This window comes from Erithacus rubecula (genome assembly GCF_903797595.1).
Source record: "Erithacus rubecula genome assembly, chromosome: 18".
Lineage (NCBI taxonomy): Eukaryota > Metazoa > Chordata > Aves > Passeriformes > Muscicapidae > Erithacus > Erithacus rubecula.
The window spans coordinates 1,728,058-1,748,689 of NC_136670.1; the positions used below are offsets into that span (position 1 = coordinate 1,728,058).

General features: G+C 54.3%; 2 protein-coding genes across 2 annotated transcripts in view; one reads left to right on the forward strand and one right to left on the reverse strand.

The window, feature by feature from the left end:
• Positions 1 to 1,024: 1,024 nt before the first annotated feature.
• The window catches only part of LOC306809886 (uncharacterized protein), a gene marked incomplete at its 5' end in the record, with an annotated part of 176,493 nt that continues 156,885 nt past the window's right edge, over positions 1,025 to 20,632 (forward strand). Inside the window, 7 exons of the mRNA XM_079321792.1 lie at positions 1,025 to 1,087; positions 1,636 to 1,806; positions 2,406 to 2,540; positions 2,817 to 2,960; positions 3,417 to 3,697; positions 5,612 to 5,771; positions 6,349 to 6,471. Of these exons, the coding sequence (XP_079177918.1) occupies positions 1,025 to 1,087; positions 1,636 to 1,806; positions 2,406 to 2,540; positions 2,817 to 2,960; positions 3,417 to 3,697; positions 5,612 to 5,771; positions 6,349 to 6,471 (1,077 nt within the window). The remainder of the gene's footprint in view (positions 1,088 to 1,635; positions 1,807 to 2,405; positions 2,541 to 2,816; positions 2,961 to 3,416; positions 3,698 to 5,611; positions 5,772 to 6,348; positions 6,472 to 20,632) is intronic.
• LOC306809793 (maestro heat-like repeat-containing protein family member 7) lies at positions 16,304 to 20,509 on the reverse strand (the record flags this gene model as incomplete). Its single annotated transcript, XM_079321664.1, has 12 exons — positions 16,304 to 16,503; positions 16,767 to 16,823; positions 17,113 to 17,215; positions 17,595 to 17,696; positions 17,856 to 18,011; positions 18,147 to 18,323; positions 18,532 to 18,669; positions 18,842 to 18,956; positions 19,237 to 19,374; positions 19,468 to 19,655; positions 19,901 to 20,048; positions 20,370 to 20,509. The coding sequence occupies 12 exons, from the start codon at positions 20,507 to 20,509 to the stop codon at positions 16,304 to 16,306; spliced, it is 1,662 nt and encodes a 553-aa protein (XP_079177790.1).

Here is a 20,632-nt window from a genome sequence, read left to right on the forward strand (position 1 = left end):
GGAGCTGCTGGGCCAGGAGAAGGCTGCCCTTGAGGGCCGACTGGCAGCCATGGAGCAGCAGCAACACGACCTTTCCAAGCAGCTGGCAGAGACCAGGTAAAGGCAGGGAGCAGACCCTTTCAGATGTTTTTGCACTCCATGGACAGAAAATGTATAAGAGTCTCAAGAAAATAAAATGTGCCCCAATGTGAAGGTCATTTTTCTGACACCTAAAGCCAAGAAAGCTTTGCCATTGGAATGGCACAAATATGTCTTCTCTGGACAAGTTTCCATGCCACCCCTTTTCCGTACTCAGCAGTGGGGATCTTGAGCCACGTCAGCCTGGAATAACCAGCTGTGGGTGGTAGGAGCAAGCAACTCATGTCTCGCTGTATTTGCAACTTGTAGCTCAGCAAAGGAGAGCCTGGAATCCAGTCTGTTTGCTGCTCAGCAGCAGATATCTCAGCTGCAGGAGACCAGGAAGCATCTGGAGGCTCAAATGGTCACGGTCATGCAGGCCAAAGAAGGTGAGAACCTCGTGTGCTTTGTTTGTGGTGCCGCCCCTGCCTAGAGAAGCTAAGCACCCTGCCAAGCCACCTCAGTCCACGGGGCTTCTGAGGAGTGGTGGGGCTGGAGGCACTGAAAGGGCCTGAGGTCAGTCAAGTCACTAAAGACTCTGACTCTTGCTGTTGGTCATGTTTGCAGGAGAAGTGAAGTGCCTGCAACGTGAGCTGGAAGCAGAGAGAGCTCTCAGGAGGCAGGAACGGGAAGACACAGCTCAGCAGCTCTTGCAGGCAGAGCAGCAGTGTCATGAAAGCCTCAGGCTTCAGAGAACTGCTCAGCAACTGGAACGAGACAAGCTCCTGCAAGACCTGGTAGGGGACAGCAGGCTTCTGAATTGTCCAAGCTGGCCCTGTGGGTTGGTTTAGCACAAGCAGAGCCTGAGGGTGTGCAAGGGCAGCAATCCTCTGCCAGAGGCCTCCTGCTGCTGGGCGGGGCAGCAGAGCCAGTGGCTCGGGCTTGGAGGCGTGTGAAGGCCCCCAGGATGGTGCAGGGCAGGAAATGCAGCCACGGCTTCAGTGAGGGCGTGAGACGAGTTCCAGAGCAGGTTGGGCAGTGCCCACCCAAAGTGTGGCAGCCCAGGGCAGGATCGTCCCGGAGTCCCACCTGCCACGGAGCAGATGCCACCGTGGGGCAGATGGCAATGTGGGGCAGATGCCAACATGGGGCAGATGCCCACAGTGCTGCCTGCTGCAGGCGTGGGAACTCGGTTCCTTCCTTGCTGTGCTTCCATGGTGGACACAGAGATCAGCTTTGGGCTCGAAGCAAATGGAACAGGCCCCATTGTCTGGTGCTTCAGTCCTTGTGACTGGGGCATCAGTGAGGGGAAGGTGACACTGCCTGTTCTGTGTGGTCGGAACAAAATTTGTGGGAAGGTCTTTTCCAACAGAAATGATTCCATGAGTCTGTGATTCTTGCACCTCTGAGCCTCATTCTAAATTCCATGACAGGACACGGTGTCTTGAGTGCAGAAAGCCTTTGCTGTTGCCTTTTCAGGCTGGGAGTTGTGAGTGGGATGAAGCTTCATTATTTTCAACAATGAGCTAGTATTCATGCTGGATTTCATGTAGCAAATTTTTCTCCTGTTCTCCTCAGGCAAGTGAGCGTGAAAGGCACCATGCAATGATGCTGGAACAATGGGAAAAAGAGAAGGCAGAGAGAGAGCAGGAGCACCAGGAGGTGCTGTTTGAGATGAGGCAGAAAGTTGCCACCCTGCAGGCCCAACAAGAACAAGAAAAATCTAGATTTGAAAAAGTCACGCGAGAGGTAATGATTGTGAAAGGAGAACTGGTGTGATTTTGTGCAAGGCTGGAGCTGTGGGAGATGGCAGGATATGGGACTGTGTGGAGCATGTCGTCCTTGTCTTCTACATTGAATTTGGGGTGCTGAAAGGTGAACGGGGCAATCTCTGGGCCCAGGAATGAGCCCTCTCATAGGAAGCCAGGCTTCCAGCTGAGATGTGAGTGCTGCTCTTGTGCTCTGTTTTTGTAAGACGTACCTCAGAGTATCTGCACTGTTCACTTCCTGCTGCCCTTTTGGTGTGTACTGGCAGGTGTTCATAGCCAAAGTGAGTCTATAGGACTTGTCTTTTTTGGGCATGGGGAGGGCAGTGCAGGAATGCTGACACCATAGAGAAAAATCTTTTTAAAACTTTGTCTGGAGTATTTGTGAGCAGTAACCCAGAGATGTCTTCTGGGCTGTGTTCTAAGTCACGTCGTGGGGCGCTGTGGCTCCCCCGGGGCAGAGTGGCCCAGGGGAGCAGCAGCCGAGTGCTCTGAGAGCGTGTGAGCCCATCAGTCTCTGCCTCTTGCCACACAGATGTTGCAGGGCAAGTGTGAAGCTCTCTCCTCTTTCCTTCTCTGCAGGTGCGGCTGGAAGTGGAGAATGAGAGGAGTGCTTTATCAGAGGCACTGCTCCAAATTCGTGGAGAGCTGAGCCAAGCCTGCCAGCAGATCCAGCAGCTCAGGCAGGAGGTGAAAGAGCAGCAAGAGAAGAGGCAGGTAAGTGTGAGTAGGCAGGGAGCAGAGTGCAGGGCAGTGACAAGGGCACAAGAGGCAGCTCCTGGGACTGGGGAGGCAAGGGCTGCTTCAGGCCCTGGGAGCACAGAGCCTGGCAAGCTCTGGAGATCAGCCCCAGGAAGGAGGGCCTGCAGAGGAGGCAGAGCTGGCTAGAGAAGCCAAAAGAAGTAGCTGAAGGAATGGGATTTGGAGACAGCAAGTGGCAAAAGCTGAGCGTGAGGACAGGCCCCAGGAAATTGTTCTGCATTTTGTTGCCAGACCATCAAGGCAGAGCTGCAAGCTGAGCTGCAGGAAGCTCGCAGTGAGTTCCAGGCAGCACAAAGGAGGCACAAGGAGGAGCTACAAGGCATCAAGGAGGAAATGAATCTCCTCCTTGAGCAGAGGGAGGCTCTACAAAAGCAGGTGAGTGAAAGAGCAGTGGCAGCACAGTCATCCAGGGAGGAATCTGTGGCCTTCTTCCTTTTCCATGGCAGAGCAGCAGCTGATGGGGTGATCCCTGGGGCTGCCTGGTCCTGTGCTCTCCATGGCAGCTGCTCTGAAGGACACTCAGTGCTCTGCTGAATCTCCCTGCTGCCCTGGACAGCTGGGCTAGTGCTCTGGGCTGTTGGCCAGCAACCATCAGCATGGATTCCTGCTGGCCTCCTCTTGCTGGCCTTGGTTTGGGAGCTGCATTTTCAGCTGCCCTTTTTGGGCCACATTGAAACTGAAACAAGTTGTCCATATCCATTGTGAATCTGGTGCTGTCAGCACAGGGAGAAATGGAAAGTTGTCCTTTACCTTTCCTCACAGCCTCTGCTGTGGCTGACAGTGACAAGCTGTGGCTGTAGCCTCTGACTGCTCTGTTCTGTTTGACTGGAGGTGGGAGAGTTGACATCTCAGCTGGCAGCCTCCCGAGAGTCGCAGGAAGTGATTGTCCAGAGAGCACAGAAGGATGTGAGTGAGGCCCAGGAACAATCAAGGCAGAAGCTGTTGGAGGTCCAACACGTCCAGAAGATGCTGGAGGAGGCAGAAAATAAGAACAAGGAGCTGCAAATATACCTGCAGAACGTAGGGAGTGTATGGAGTCAATGGGAAGAAGTGGCACGGCAAAATTCCCATTTGCAGGCTGCTGTGAACATCCTAGCAGGGGAAAAAGCCAGGTAAAGGAAAGCCTGTGGAATTCTGCATTGTGGCGAATGGATTCCCTCTTGTCTATCTTTGCACATGCCAGGGATTCTGGCAGCATTTCCTACGTGGCAGAATCTGAACTCTCCGAGCAGACACATCAGAAAATCTGTGTTGAATACCATTTTCTTTTCCTTGATGCCTTTACTTAAAGTTTTTTTGAGGACAAAAGCTTTTGGTGTAGCTTTTCCCTTGGGGGCTCTCGTGTTGTTAGGTTAGGTGCTGTCCTAGTTTGAAGGACAGGTATCTTCCAATAAAGGCAGAACCTTCTCTTTGAAATGGAGAATGTAAACCCCTTCCCTCCAAATTATTATAATTTTGAAATTAAGGGACTCTCAGGTAAAGATAAGGGGAAGTAGGAATTACAGGTTTTTAGTAGTAAAATTAAAATAGAAATATATTATTACAAAGAACAATCCCAAAAACACTGCCAGAGTCAGAATCCAAGCTGACACCCGTCAGTCAGTCAGGGTGTTGGTAGCAATCCTATTAAATGGTGGCTGCATCCTCCTGCAGTGGTAGATGTGGTTCAGTTGGAGCTGTGCTCCTGTAGAAGGTGCAGTTTTCCTTTGAAGGTGTATCCTTTCTATGATGTGGAAAGGTCCTGCTTTCCTCTGGAATCCAGTGGAAAGAAGGTTGTCTTGGTGTCCAAAATCTCAGTTTTTATCTGGGTAGGAAAGTCTTGGATCCTCCCCTGGCTGGAGCATCTCCCAGTGGGATGATGTAATTTTAACAGTCATGCAGTGCGTCTTAATGACCAAGCAGTAGATGATATTTTCCTGGAGGGAGGATGGGTTGTGGTGAAGATAAAGATGATTGCCCCACCTGTTCTTAAAGATGGCACATTAGCAGATAGTATGTGCCACGGGGATAAGGTCACTGCCCGACCCGGCTTCAGCAGCTGGTGATAGAATACACATTTCTGGAGACATCCTGTACTGCAACCCAAGAGAGGTGGGTGTGTTAACACTGCCCAAGCTGCAGTGTAAGGAGGTGGATGCATCCATCAGCTCCACCTTGGATCCTGTAACTTGAAGCCTCTGGGATCTGGATGAGCCTGGCATCTGATTCCTTTGCTGGGCAGAGCCATCTGAAGGCCCTGATTGCTGATCTAGGCCAGATTGTCCTCAGAGACAACCAAAACCAAGAATGTCTCCGTTGTATCATTCATCATAAAATGCCCCCCAGTGCCTGGAGGGAGTCAAGCAAGGTCCCTGCCACCCACTGACTGTGCAAAAAATGCAAGAAACAAGACCAAGGTTAGGGGAGCTCCCCCAGCTGATCAAGTCCTGCCAATTTTCAGTACCACAAGATTCTTCTCCCAAGAAGAAGACAAAGGAAGGCAGGGCACTCTTGATTGCCTGGAGGTTTCTGCATCTTCCAGCAGCTTCTACTCTAAGCCTCTGTAGCCACTTCTGTCTTCAGCTTTTGTTTCTCCAGCTGAAAGTAGGATGGGTGCTGGTAAATCCTAGGGAACTTCCCAGAGATCCCCTGGCTGTAGTCTGCTGCTCCTGCTACCTGGACATACAAAATGGGAGAAGGAAATGTCTCTTCCATATTGATCAAACCTCCCCCCCTTGGAGCCTGGTGGTGTCACAAGAAAATTCTTAATGTCTCCCAATGTCTTCATTGCAAGACTTCCTTAGCTTTCTATTCACATTTCCATCTGAAAAGGAAGGCAGACCTTATAGGCAGGAACTCCTCATTCTTTCAAATTCTTTTAAAAGCGGATTGGGGACATGATGGGATGTGACTGCATGGGGAAGAAACAGCCAAGTTGTTTAGACAAAGCTCATCAGACAGAGCAGTTTTTCCCTGAGATGGTGCGAGTCCTAAGAGTTTCTAAAATGTCATACCATGTAGTAATGAGTTGCATGCTTTCATTCTAGGCTGATACACTCTCTGGAGGAAAAGAACCTGTGCCTCAGAACCCTGGAGGAAAAGAACCTGGCTCTGAACAATCAGGTGACTGAGTTTCATTCTGCTCTTCAGCAGTCTGAGCAGCTCTTTTCAAAACGCACAAAACAACTGCAGGAGCTCAACACCCAGGTAAGCTGTGCACTGGCATCCTCTTCTCCATGGACACACAACACCACCTTTGGCTTGGAGGCCCCAACCTCTTTCCCCTCCCAGCAGCATCCACTGCTGCCGTGCTCTGCCCACGGCTGCTGCTGCACCCTGAGGCCAAGGCTGGATCTGGTCTGTGCTGCCGATGTTTTCCCCCATTCTCTCCCGGGTCCCAGCAGGAAATCTGGGAGGAGAGGCAGCAGCAGACTCCTTTGGAGCTTCTCTGTCCCTGTGTTAACAGAGTTGTGCCAGATGGAGCTGGTGCCTGTGCTGTGCACTGAGCAATGTGGGGACACAGCCGTGGCTGTGGCAGGCTGGGCAGGGCACTTCCAGCACAGCCAGTTCAGGCAGTTTTCAGAGCTGCAGCCTCAAGGGTGTCCATTGCCTTCCTTTCCCTGTTTTCTCCACATTTGTCTCCATTGCAATTCTTGGTTCTGCACCTTCAGTTTCCTGCATGTTTTTTGCCTGAAGTCGTTTCTTCTTCCTTGCTCTCCCTCCTGCCCAGTCTGCTGCCTCAGGAACAGCCCTGTCCCTGAGGCTCTGTGCATCCATCTTCCAGATCCAGGCCCTGAAGGACACAGTGCTGGAGATGGAGGCTGACAAGGCCACTCGAGAGAAGCAGCTGCTGCAGGAGCTGGAAAAGTCCCAAGCAGAAGAACGGTGCTTGAAGGCCTCTGTGCATGTGCTGGAGATTGAGATGTCTGAGCTGCGTGTGAGCCTCCAGAAATGTGATGACAAAGCTCTTGCCTGGGCCATACAGTATAACACCTCAGAGCTGGAGCTGAGGAAGGCACAGGCTCAGGTGGACAAACTCAGAGCTCGCAACCAGGAGCTGCAGAACGAGTTGGAGGAAAGTGAGCAAGGTACAGCTTCTCGTGTCCAAGCTGATGAACTATCCTGTCTCACCAGTGAGGATCTCTGGTCCCATGCACAGGAAAATGTGCCAGAGATGGCAGAGGGGAAAAAATAAGCAGCAGGAGATTTATCCATTGTAGTGGATAAAAGTGTAAAAGTGTAGCATTTTCTCTAGAAAAATGCAGTGGATGGCAGTGTCATCTGGCTGTGCTGTGGCTGATCCTGTGCACAGCTGGTGCCTTTCAGGTGGTGTCTGTGCTAAGGAGCTGTAGCTGGATGCCTCAGCTGAATTCCCCCAAACTCCAGCCTCTGCAGAGCCTCCAGGCTATTGATCCCTCTGGAGCAGGGCTGCATAGGTATCCCTGCTCCTTGGTCTCTCTTGGATTGCTCACTCTGCACAAGCCCAAGAGCAAACACATTTTCCTAATCCTCTGAACCTTGCCCCTTTCATTCCTGTTTCTTATATATGTGGAAATTTCCTTTATTTCTAGCAGGTTTGGAGCCCATGTGGGCTTAGGGCCTGTCTAACACATGCAGGCAGAGAAGACAGGGCTGTTTTCTCTGCAGGATGTTCATCAGTTTGCCTTTGCTTGCCTTTTGTCCATCTTCTTCCCCTTCCCTGCTGCAGATTGGTTGGATGGAGAACGCAAGTTCAGTTCTCGAGAAAGTTTCCTGGAGAAAGAGGCCACTAAAAGGAAGGAAGAGGCTGAGACTCTTCGTCAGGAGGTGGCATTTCTGCGGAGGAAATTGGAGAGCCTGGAGAAGGAAAGGAAGGATTTGCTGGTGAGATTGGCAGATGCCACAAAGGACCATTTTGTACTTCTGTTTGGACTTTGTGTTAATAGTTCTAAGGAGCACCTTTTTCCGGTTTGCCTTTTCTAATTACATTCTTTGGAATAAGGAAGAAAAGATGTTGTATTCATGTCAAAGCCACTTAGTGCTGAGGCTGCTGATTTCCCTCCATGTTGGAGTTCTGTGTCCTAGAAGCTTTAGTTCTCAATGTCCACACTGTCTCTACTGGCATTGCATGGTTTGAGCAATTCCTCGTGGGCTAAGCCATGTTCAGATTAATAAGCATCTGGATCTGGAAGGAGGGGTGAGAAGTACAGGTTTGCTGTTGATAGAAAGGTGTTTGGCCTTGGCCATCTGAGAGCAGCCAGTGGGGAGAGAAGAGAGGAAAGCCAAGTGCTGATGCAGAGAAGGAAGTGTGCCTGCAAGAGGAGAAGTGGTCCTGAGTGGCAGCAGAGAATGACAGCCTGATCTGGCCAATGCTGCTCCAAGAGAGGGCAGTGGGGCTCTCGGGATGGTGCCATGGAAACTCTACACAGGAGAGGTGGAAAACCACTGCTGTTGCCCCAACTCAGGGAATGGAATGCTGGGGGTGTTTGCTCTTCCCTTCCTCCCTGCTGGAGAGCACATTTTCCTGGCACTGCCTAAATCCTGCTTAGCGTGGACTGAAATGGTGGCTGCAGTTCTGGCAGCTCCTCCCCAAAAGAACACTGGAGTGGAGCTGCAAGAGGTTGGGGAAGGGCAGGAAGGGAGCTGGGATGGGCTGAGTGAGCTGGGAAAGATGCAGCATCAAGGGGGTCCAAGCAAAGGTCTGCAGCATGCTGAGAGGCAGAGAGAGAGGAGCAGCCTGTGCTTGCCCCTGGGACAGGAGTCCAGATCTGGAATGAGAAACAAACTGAGAGAGGGAATGAGTGACCCTTTTCCTCCCGGTTTCTCCTGCAGCATGAAAGGGAATTGTACCAGCAGCAGATGAGAGAGCTGGAAATGAAGAATGAGATGCATGCAGCTGAGATGCAAAGTCAGCAGGGAAGAATGTTGCCTGAGGAGCAACTGGACATTGAAATGGAATCCAAGCAGAATGTGTTGGACCTTGAGGCTTCTGCTTTGAAGGAAGGGAGAGGGAGCACTCTGACTGCTCAGCTGTCCAAGGATAAGATTGCCAGGGGGGCTGTTAAGAAAGAATTTGCCTTCCTGAAGGAAAAGACATGTCTCCAGGTAGGCACTGGCATTGATCTTCAGTCCACTGCAATGTCCCTGAAATATTTCAATGATGTTCTCCATAAACATTTGGGACTCTCTATCCCTGTCAGTCCAGGCCTGCTTGGGCAATACATCCCAGGCTGCAGCAGGCAGCCTTGTCTGTGTTCCTGGCTCCAGCCAGACAGCATTGACTGCCAGATTGTTTCCTGGCACATCTGGAATGACTGAACAGCTCTGGAGCTTGCTGTTCAAATCAGTCCAGGCCAAAATGTGGGCTGGGGGAGCTGCTTCTCCTGTGGCCACGCAAGGGGAGGCAACATGTGGGGATTTAGATTTGGTGTGGGAAGGAATGCAGCAGGTGAACAGAGTGATGGATTAAACCCAGCAGAGTTTTGTACTGAGGAGGCTGAACACCAGCTGAGAAGGCTGGTGCTTTGAGGATGCTTCCTGTGATGGAGATTTCTGAGGTACAGCTTGTGTGGAGCTTGAAATAAGGGAATCATCTCTGTGTATACCTAGCAGGCTGTTGGAGCACAAGAGGAGCAGCTGTTATTTAAGTCAGAGATCAGCCTGGAATCTGAGCAAGCAGTTGCATCACAAGAAAAGGAGAAGACAGAGTGGCCTGAAGGGAGCACAGAGCCAAGGAGAACTGGCGAGCAGGTAAAATGGTCTTTCACTGCCTCTGCAAAGCCTCAGGCTGCTCTGGAATACAAGCCTGTGATGTCAGGAAAGAGGAGTTGGAGGAGTTTTAAGCCCTCAGCAGTGCTTGAAGGCTCCTTCTGCCCCTGGGCTTGGTTGCCCACATTGTTCTTTGCTCCCCTGTGGAATGGTATGAGGTTGTGAGAGGGAGAGTTTGCTCCCTGCCCCTGGGCTGGCTCTGCAGGGGTTTGCTGTTCAAATCAGCTCCAGGCCAAAAGCAGGGCATTGGGAGCTGCTTCTCCTGTGACGTGGCAAGGGTAGGCAACACGTGGGGCTTTGGATTGTGCGTGCAAAGGAACAGAGCAGATGAGCAGAGTGATGAACTAAACTGAGCAGAGTATTCTATCAAGAGCTGAACAGCAGCTGCAGTGCTGGTGCTTCGAGGATGCTTCTCAATACTGAGATTTCTGAAGGACAGCTTTTGTGGTGTTGGAAATAAGAGAATCTTCTCCTCTGTGAATACCCAGCAGGCTGCTGGAGCAGAAGGGGAGCAGCTGTCAGAGCACTCCAGGAAGGCCATGCAATGTGTGCGGTGCACGGCTGCAACATCAGCAGAAGACAAGGCAGAGAAGCGTGAATCAACCACTGAGCCCAGGAGGACTTCTGAGGTAAAATGGGCTTTCAGTGCCTGTGCAGAGCCTCAGCTCCTCTGGAACAGGGCACGTTAGCCCAGGCAGCGCTTTGGAGTCCTCTGCTTGTTTCCTTGCCTCTCCCTGTCCCTGCTGTGGGCACAGCCTTTTGTTTGTTCTCTCTGTTGTGGCAGCCCATGGCTTTCACAAAGGCACCTTCACTCCACTGCCTCCCTCCCTGGCCCTGTGTCCCTGGACACACACTGGCCTCTCTTGCAGAGCTGGCAGCGAGAGCTTTTTGTCCCCAGTGTTGTCTGGTGCAATCGAGGGTGTCTGAGCAGAGATCTCTGCCTTGATGCCCAGAGGTCCTTTTGCTCCATGTTTGCTGACAGGTTTCTGTGACTCTGTCTCCATTCCAATGTGCAGGTGGCACCTGAAGGGAGAAGAATCAGAACTTTTAGGAGAGTGTTCCCCCCAGACTACTTTACATTGCCTGTCTGCAAGTCTGTCCAGGAAATAACTTTGACTTCTGAAGGAGAAAAGTCCTCCAGTAGCTCAGGGGAAGAGCAGCCCTCCTGCTGATGCACAGCCTGTGGAGAAAGGGGTCAGTGCTTTGGAAATGAGAGGCTCCCCCAGGGCCACACAGAGCCAGCTGCCCAGGATGTGCCCACATGGCTTTTGAGTCTCTCCAGCCATGGAGACTCCACCACCTCCCTGGGCACCTGCCCCAGTGCTCGGCCACCCTCCCAGTGCAGAAGTGTCTCCTGAGCTCGGAGGGCCCCTCCTGTGTGTCACTTTGTGCCCGTGGCCCCTGGGGCTGTCCCTGGCCCTGTCCCCTCTGCAGTGTCGCCCTGGGTACGCTGCAGTCTTGAATATGGGCACAAAGGAGGATCTACAGAAGAACCTCAGGCTGATCAGCTCCTCTGGAATCCCTGGGAAGGTGATGGAGCAAATCTTTCTGGACACCTTTTCAAGGAACTGAGAGGGAAGGGCATTGGAACAGGCAGCAGAGATTTACCACGGGGAAATGGTGCCTGTCCAACCTGATTGACTCTGTGAATAATGGGAGACCAGGGATGGTGCTGCCTGACATTGCAAAGCATTCAACAGCCACGCAGTCTCCTCAGAGCCCGACTGGTGAGATATGGACCGAGGGAATGGCGAAGGGAGTAGAAAACTGCCCATACCAGGGGGCTCAGTGCTGCTGGATCAGGTGCATGAAGTGCTCAGGCTGTGGTGACACCACTCACAGATCATCCCTGGAGCCACTATTTCTGCTGATTAATGACTAATATTGATATGCAGAGGATGTCTCTTCTAGGCAAATGTGTGCCATGAAACTTTGCAATGGGATGTTCATTCCACGGGGGACACATATTTTCATCACAAGATATTTCCTAGCTCCTACATGAATATTTTCCTAGAACTACTTTACCCACCTCTGCCCCTTCCTGCAAGTGCTTTTATGGTCTTAGAGGGTCATCTAAAGGGGTCTCTGGTGGTCATATTCATTGAGAATCCCCAAAATTGTCCGGCCCTTGCGTTGGACTTCTCTTAGGGCATGCACTGCTGTTTCTTGTTACATAACTTTGCCACAAAACCAACCTTGGTTCCTTCTTATTTGTTTCTCCACTGCTTCCAGCTCTGGTTAACATCCTGTGTGTCTGCTTTTACATTGTTTTCCCTAATTTGCTGGTTAATCTTTAAGCTCCATTTTGCAACTGAAAATTTATCCTTTCCATGTTGTCTGTCACAATGAGTGGCAGTAATGCATCTTCCTGGCTGGAGCCAGCCCCATTTCCATGCAGTCTTGGCCCAATCAGATGACCCAGTGTCCTCAGGAGCTGCCCTTTGACCTTGTCAGGGAGCACCCGATGGACATGATGCCACGGCAGCTTGGCAACCTCTGGATTGATCATCCCTATAGCGATGTCTCACCTCAGCATAGAATCCCAGACTGCTTTGGGCTGGAGGGACCTCAAAGCTGTGATAATTGATAAAAGATTGGTGTTAATCATAAAAGTATTGGGGTTTGTATAAAATAGAATACTAAGGTCTGAAGTGAAGCATGAACCCTAGATAGAGGAAAATATAGGATTAAATCCTTCTGTTTTAAATCTCCCTGTTATGAACATTATGTTTTCTAAATAAGTTGTATCTAGTACCATTTACAAAGTTAGACTTTCCATGAGTCCGATAGATTTTGCAAAATCAGACTTCCTGCCTTTGTTCAATCAATGCTGCTTATCTATAAAGACCACACTTCCCGATTTTCGCCGGTTTTATCTGCCAAGGCCAGATGAGACTTGACTATCGCCCAGAGACTTTACAGATGTTTATTTCAACCACCACTGCTTACCTGGCCACATTATGACAGCAAAAAACCAAGAGTTATTGATGACAACGAGAGAGCATACTATAAAAAGAGGCTGCAAACCAAGGAGCGTGGAGTGGGCGGTGACCCTTCATGTTCCCCAGCGCTGCTTGCTCCGTCTATATAAAATAAAGCAATGTAAATTTTGCTGAATAGTGAGGCTTTTTGTTTCTAATTGATAACCAAGCTCATCCTATTCCACCCCTTGCCACACCAGGTTGCTCCAAGCCCCCTCCAACCTGGCCTTGGACACCTCCAGAGATGAGGCAGCCACAGCTGCTCTGGACAACCTGTGCCAGGGCCTCACCATCCCCACAGGGAAGAATTTCTTCTAAGCCTGTCCTCTGTCAGTGGCAAGTCATTTCCCTTGTCCTGGCATTCCAGGCCCTAGTCCAAGGTCATCTCTCATCTCTCTTGGGAGCTCCTTTAGGCACTGGAAATGGCTCTGAGCTCTCCCTGGAGCCTTCTCGTCTCCAGGCTGAACACCCCCAGCTCTCCCAGCCTGGCTCAGGGCAGAGGGGCTACAGCCCTTGGAGCATCTCGTTGGCCTCTCTTTGTTATAATACATATCATGGTATTGGCTTTTCATAAATATTGGGGTGGGTACTGTATGTGTGGTGTGAAAAGGGTTTTTAAGGTATAGTTTTCTTTAGCAGTAACACAAGCTGATAAAGTGTCTTTGTAGTAAGTGAACTGCCTGCTTGGTTGGATAACACCCAGTGAAGACACCTGCTACTGATATACCAGCTACCAGGATGGACTGTAGAAATGGAAGCCCAAATTAAGACTGATAAGGAAAAGAAATTAAAACCACAGCCAAGAAACATGCATACTCTAAAAAGGGGGACTCAGGGAGTGACCATGTAGAACAGTTCCTGGAATATGGAAATTATATTTTAGAAGAGTTTGAATATGCATGACATGAATATGCACTGGGCTGATGAATTTAAGGGGTGTCTCCAAAACAGCAGGTCTGCTCTTGGCTGAAGATGCTCCTGGCTGATGAATGCCAAGCACCTGACCATATCCACTTTTGCTTTACTGTTTGTCTCTTATTGTCTTTCATGAAACTTTTTAAATTTTGTCAGGAAAGTGAACCTCATTTTTCACATCTCGACTCACTCCAGCAGCTCCACATCCTTGTGGTGTTGGACCTGAGGGCTGGAGGCAGCTCTGCAGGTGAGATCTCACCTGAGCAGGGCAGAGGGGCAGAATCCCCCCGTCCCCTGCTGCCCATGCTGTGGGGCCAGCCCAGGACAGGGGGGTTTTGGGTGGCAGTGCAAGGGCTGGGGTGTGGCTGTGAGCTCGTGGTACAGAGATGAGCAGTTGTGTCGAGCAGGCTGCCTGCACACATGCTCCAGTTGGCCACCGCCAGGACAGTGGGTATCCCTACAAGGATTCTCACGGCCTTCAGGGGTCCCTTCTCAGATTCATGGGAATTTTTCATGATGGTGGCTGAAATCCACATGAGCTCAGCCACATTTTTGCACTAGGAAATGCTGCCTTTCAGAGCCACAGCCCTTAGTGCAGTCTGCAAAAGGAGGATGGAAATTCATCATGTTTAGGGGCATATCCAGTAGAGGCAGGAATTGGATTGAGGCAATTTTCCTCAGAAATTCTCTGGCTCTGGATTTCCCAAGAGGATTGCAAGTTTCTTGAGCATCTCCTGTTGTTGGTCCATCTGTTCTGCAGCATGGCAGGTCGCCCGAGTGGCTTCATGCTCTATGTCCTCAGGCAGTGCCACGAAATCCTCTACAGAGAGGCTGGTGCAGACAGCTGCCTTAAGGAGGAGATCTGTCACAGCACAAACTGGCTTGTAGCTAGACAGTTAAGTCGGCCACAGATGAGAAATTTGGCTTGATTAGCCTGGTCCAATAAACAGACCGTAGGTGAACAGTGATAGGGTATATTCAAACCCAAACAGAGATTTCACCCAATGACCTTCCTTTATAAGCAGCAGACACTTACCTTCTCAGAGAGTTAAGCAGTCCAAACTCCCAAACAATCATCAGTCACGAGCGAGGGAATTCAAATCCTCTGTTTAAAAACGATTTCAAACAATAAAGAGGATGTTGTGATATGGATTAGTAAGGGTCCTGTTGTCTGTCTCCTATCACAACATGTGTTAATGCTATAGGTGGCTGCTATACAAAAACAGGCAGGGCCCCAGTGAAGATCAAGACAGCTGCCTGGCCAAGTGCAGTGGCTAGGGATAAGTCTGGGAGGAGAAGCTGTTCTGTGTCTCTGATGATGGTGCCAGCCCTCTGAAGGAGCAGCCAAGACAAGTGCTGCAAGCTCCATGTCCTGCCCTCTTCTGCTGTCAGATGAACACAGGACAGAGTTGCTGCCACAGGCCCACAAGACTTGATCCAGGAACAATGGAGTGCCATGCATTGGTAGGGAATGGCCTCCAGCAGGGGCAGAGCAGGATCTTCTATCAGCAAAGCCTGAGCCCGTGAAGCGGGCCACCTCCTCTGCAGACACCACAGTGCTTTCTTCCAGCCCGGAACATGAGCCACAAGGTCCTGCTTTTCTTCACTACCTGCTGCTATTTCCTTTGTTCCAAGCCAGTCCAGGATTAGGTTTGGAAGCTCATGGATCTTGAAGAGAACTGCATGGGGAGAGGGGTGGCAGCAGCGGCACAGGGCTAGTGTCTCTCTCACAATGGCACGGATGCCGCTGCCTTGGGACGCCTGCCTGTGGAAGGTGAGTCTGCCCTCAAGCATAACCATTGGAGCCAGTCGGAGCCACAGGCTGCAACTGGCAATGGTTGATTTGATGCTGGCAAGTGAAGAGCAAAGCCTTGTGGCCAGTTCTACTGAAGCCTCTTGCCAAGGACCCAATGGTGCCCACAGCATGGCCCCTGTTGGCATCGCGGCCGGTGCGGATGCCTCGTGGAGCAGGTGCCGGCGTTTGGGGTGCTGCTGTTCCTGTGCTGCTTCTGGTGCTGTTTGTGTGGTGCCCAGAGGCGCTGGGGCAGCAGCCACTCGGCAGCCCAGCTCCAGGAGACACGGCCACCCTCCCCATGGAGGCAGAAGCTCTGCAGGCCCAGAGCTCTGTGTCAGGGGGGCCTCGGTCTCAGCTCCGTGGCCGCCAGCCGTGCCTCTGCCCACTGCCCTGGCAGCCCCCAGTGGCCGTGCCCTGGCAGGGCCCCCTTGGCCTCCTTGTCCCCAGCCAGCCCGGCCTGGGCCCCTCGGGGGTGTCCCCAGCCTCCTGCTGAGGCCCAGCCTCGAGGCCTTCAGCCACAGGCGTGGCAGACTCTCTGAGGAAGCGCCAGAGCAGCCAGGTGGCAGGAACAAGGCGGCTGCCTGGGGGCTGCTTCTGGCCTCTGACTCCCAATTGCTCAGGGCTTGCCAGCAGCCCGGCCCCTCAGGGGCCTCCTGTCCCTTGGAAGCTCCTGCCACCCACTCTCTGCCACCCACGTGGCCCTCGTGCCTTCCCAGGGCCTTGTCCCATCAGGGCTTCTGCAGCATCTCATCCCTTCGTGGCCTCCCAGCGCCCCGTCCCCTCAGGGTCTGCCCCAGCCCCGCCAACCTGCCCGGCAGCGGCGCGGCCCCGAAGCAGCTCCGCAGGAGCCACATCCAGAGGCACCTGGGAGCCCTCAGCAATGCAGGCAGCAGCACTCGGGCAGGAGGACACAGATGGCGCTTCCTGGCTGGGAGAGGCCTTGTGCCCATCTCCAGGCACCGCTCTCGCAGCAGCTCCGGCCGTGCCCAGCCGCTCGCTCGGCAGCGTTAGGGCTGCAGCTCAACCACCAAAGGCCAAGGGGGTCCTGGCCATCCTCCCTTCCCCACTGCACGCCTGGGCAGCTTGCCAAGCACGAGTCCCCTCTTCCCCTGTCCTTGCAGACACTGGGCACCAAAAGAAAGATCCTGGGAGTCTGGCTATGAGAACACATATATATTTACATATTGACATGTCTATATTTACATCGTAAAGAAGAACAAAAAAGATAGAAAAAACAATCTTAGAGAAAAGAATAAGCCCCGGTGGCTCAGGTGGCCCCAGCTGGCAGAGACCCTCTCCACTCAGCTCTCCTCAGAGCTCCAGCAGCAGAGCCGGCCACGGCCCCACAGACAAGGCCATTTGCAGCGAGCCCAGCAGAAGTGATGTTGCAGCTTCTGCCATATGGAGCCCGAAGCTCTCTCTACTGCCCGCAGGAGAAAGGCAGTTTCGAGAGCCTGGCTCCCGGTGGCAGGACTCATGTCCTCCGCCTTGTCTTCAAGGGCTGCAAGACAGACAAACAGAGCTATGGTCAGATCCCCATGCTGGCACCATGCCAGGCGGTTCTGGCCACGGCCACGAGGGAGCAGGGAGCAAGGGGATCAGCCCGAAGATACTGGGCACTATTGCCCCACGAGGCCCCGAAATATCTGTGGCTGCTCTGGCAAGGCAGCCCTGGTCCGCACAGGGAGCAGAGCCCTCGGCAGCTGGGCAGGGATTGCAGCTGCCCCCAGCAGGCGGGGCTGACAGCCCGCTGCCCTGACTCACCCTGACAGATGTGCCGGAGCTGTCGCTTGTGCCCCCTGAGGTGCTGCCCGGCCATCCCTGAGAACACAGAGCCTGTCACGGCCCGAGCGGCACAGCTCCCTGCCCGGGGCACTGCCAGGCTGAGGCCACATGCCCTCGTACCCCCTGCATGGCTCAGCCCTGGCCCCTGTCACACACTGCTGCCCAAGGGCACGACTGCGGGAGGGCGGCAGCAGCCCCGAGGGCAGTCGGGGCTCCACGGCACCGGGCCCGGATGGCAATGCTGGGGCAGCAACCGGGGCTGGGAAATAGCTGTGCCGGGCCTGGACAAGGAGGAGAGGGTTGGGAGCCCGGGCTCATGGCTCACCAAGGAACCTGATGGCTGCCTGTCGCAGGGACTCCTGCGGGCTGTCCAGGTACAGCAGCGCGTGACGCAGGTTCTCACCCGCTCGGCTCTTGTCCTGTGCCAGCTGGGGAGAACGCCAGGAGGGTGCAGTTGGTGCAGGCTCAGCCCCTTGGCCGGGTGCTGTGAGCGGCCAGCACTGGCCTCCCCTGCCCACAGAGCCATGAGGCAGCCTCTGTAGCCGAGGTCTGCAGATGGCACAGGGCTGGCTACTGCCAGGGGAGATACAGTGCTGCCCCGCTGAACAGCCCAGCTGGGCCAGGGATCCATCGGAACCGGGCTCGGGCCCAAAGGAGCCGGGAGCAGAGCCCACGTGGCCCAGGGAAGGGAGCAGCGTGTGGCTGCAGCACTGGGCAGGGCTGCGGCTGCCAGCCGCACACACTGAGCAGCGAGCGCGCTCAGGCGGCTTCTCCAGCCCGAGGCCGGGGCTGCCGGGCCGTCCTTACCAGATTCATGCCACAACTCCAGGTCTGCTCCTCCTGCAGCATCTCTTGGAGATTCTTCCACTGCAGGTACCTGGCTGAAGAACGCAGCGTTGCCCGGGAGTCCTGGAGAGCAGCACAGAGGTGGAGGTGACACCATAGCCCAGGGCACAGGAGCCACGTCCCTGGAGCACGGCCAGGAGGAGAATGCAGCCCGCCAGGTGCCAGAGGAGGAGGCAGCCAAGGCTCCTGCCAGGGGGCTGCCGGCAGCTGCTGAGTCCTCACCTCAGCCACGCGCTGGTTCTCGTCGTGACAATGGAAGGAGAGTGGGAGCAGGCTCTGGCGCACATGGGACTTCAGGGCCGTGTGGATTCTTCCTGCTGAAAAAATCGTCAGCTCTCGGAAGATGGACATGGAGCTCAACTGCACCTGGCTATCATCCTGTAGGAAAGGAGGAGAAAAAGACCTCAGCATGGGCTGCTTCATGCCCAAATGGGCAAAGGCCTGGAAATGCCCCGGGTACACAGTGTGGGCAGGCAGCAGCCAGTGGCCGTGGCTGGAGGCAGCGAGCCTTACGTTGTCAAAGAGAGGCAGGAGCATGTCAGCCAGCTGCAGGGCGAGGGGGGTTGATATCGTGGAGTCGTTGTATGGCCAGAGAGAGCTGAGGCGAACGATGCTCATCCTGACCACGTCGCTGTCATTTTCCCTCAGGAGCTCCACGAGCCTTGTGTGCAGGCCCCACATTCGTATGGCCTGTGTGAAACAGAAGCGTGTCAAACGGCACCCTGGTGCCGCAGGGCCCAGAAGCCAATGGCCTGTGCCAAAGAACTCGGGCAGCTGAAGGGGGAGGCAGGAGAGCTGGGAGCAGCTGCCTCAGCTCCCGAAGCCCAGCCAAGCGCAAGCGACCGCGTTCCCCAGCCCCACGCCAGCAGCACGGCTTCAGCCGCTGCCCCCTTCTCACCATGGAGACGTTCTTGCCAAGCAGCACGAGGCCTCGCAGTGCCAGGCGATGCCTCTCCCTGCACTCGCTCTGCAGGTTCTTTGACATGATGTCCAGGGCGCGCTCGTGCCATTCTCTGCAGGCCCTGCACTGGAGGATCTGAAAGGCACGGGGCGCTGCCAGGGGAGCCGGCCGGCAGGAGCCCCGAACCGCACAGGGCTGGGCCCAGGCAGCAGCACAGGGCGCGGGCACCGTCCCAGGCAGCTGCGGCCACGAGAGTGCAGAGAGCTGGGACGCAGCTCAGCCAGGCAGCGCTGGCCTTCAGGCTCACCTCCACAAGGAACGCCATGGTGGCCAAATCCCAGCATGGCATGTCTTTGCTGAGCAGCCCGAGCAGGGAGGAGGCAATTTCGGAACACAAGGCTACGGATTCTTGGCACATTTCTCTGTCAGGAGCAAACGGGAAGCAAAACCCTGAGCCAATGAGGGCAAACCTCTTCCCACAGTGACTCACGGAGTTCTGTTCGTTCTCCAGCAACCCTGCAAGAGGACTTAGTCCCTTTGGGAGGGGGCTGCTCTTGGGCACCCTCCACTCCCAGACTTTTGCTGCCTCTTTGGCCATCTTTTGATGACAAATCCCTCTAGCCCACAACGACGAGGACCGTGTGGGGCAGCCTGGGCACAGGGCACAAATGCCAGGGGCAGGTGCGGAGAAGGGGGTCTCACCTGGCCAGCATGCCTACAGCACAGTGCTGGGTGTCAGCACAGAGCAGCGTGTCCCAGGCCCGCTTGTCTTCCAGTGCCACCACCACATCCTTATAGTGCAGTTGGCAGAGCAGGGCCTTCAGCGTCTGCTCTGCAAAGCTGTGTGAACAGCAAAGGTCAGGTCACACTGGGAGCACTGGCTCCTGTCCTGGGGACATGGCAGAGACAGAAACACTGCCATGGAGGGAGCACCTGTTGGGGTTGGTGGCAAGGCCGTGTTGCTGCTGGCACCCCTTCCAGAAGGTATGGACCACCTCTGGCATATGCAGTGTGCTGGAGAGCACTTGGAAGAGCAGATGCGCAAAGAGGCGGGGGAAATAGACGGTCACGACGTGGGGGACACAGGGCACGTGGAGGATCTTCCAGATCACCACAGTTGCCTGCAAAGGACACAGCAGCCTGAGACAGCGCTCACCACCGAGGTGTCCATGTGGCAGGGCCCGAGAGTGGGAGGCAGAGGCCGGCGGAGATGCAGGGGCAGCTGCGGGCCTGGTGACCCTGAAGCTGCCCCTAGGCCAGGATGCAGGCAGGCACCCGAGGCAGGGAGATGCCCTGGGGGATGGAGGCTGGAGAGCTGACGGAGAGGTGACCTTGGGGTGAGCAAAGGCCAGTGGCAGAAACTCACATCAAGGGTAAGGACAGCCGTGCAGTCACCATCAGAGGTGCTGGTGCTGTGCTCTGGCCAGTTGCCCAGCACATCAAGGAGTATCAGCATGGCCAGCTCTGCTGTCTTGCACGAGCACATGATGCTCTTCCACATGGCCATAGCAGCTCTGTGGGGTGAGAGCCGTGTCTCAGTCAGGTCTGGGACAAAGCACTGTGGTCTGTGCAGCAGTGGCGAGCTGAGCTGGCTGCCAGCCCTGCCTATGTCCACTGCCCCTCACTGGCAGCAGCCAGGCAGCCCAGACCTGTGGGCACTGGCCCCTGAGGGGCAGGGAGCGAGCAGGGCAGCACGTCAGGGGCTGCCATGGTGGGGCTGGCAAAAGGAGGAGCCAGAGGGCCCTGCAATTCTCTGTTTGCCAGACACCTGGGACAGGCTGTACAGGGTGATGGGCTGGTGAGCCCGGAGCCTTGTGGGCACGTGGGCCCCATACCTGTCACACGATGGGGCCACACGCAGGAGAGCCATCACCACGTCTGCGGGCTGTGCCTCTGTCAGGTCCAGAAGGGGCCTGTACACATTGTACTCAGGCCTCTCATTGGCCATGAGCCACTGGTGGATGTACCTCACCATGGCGGGCACCTGCAGAAGGCACGGGAGACTTGGGAAGCTGCCAGAGGCAGTCATGTGCCCAGCTGCCCCAGAGAAGAGACGTGGAGCTTTGGCCTCACTCCCATGGCTTCTGAGGCTTACAGT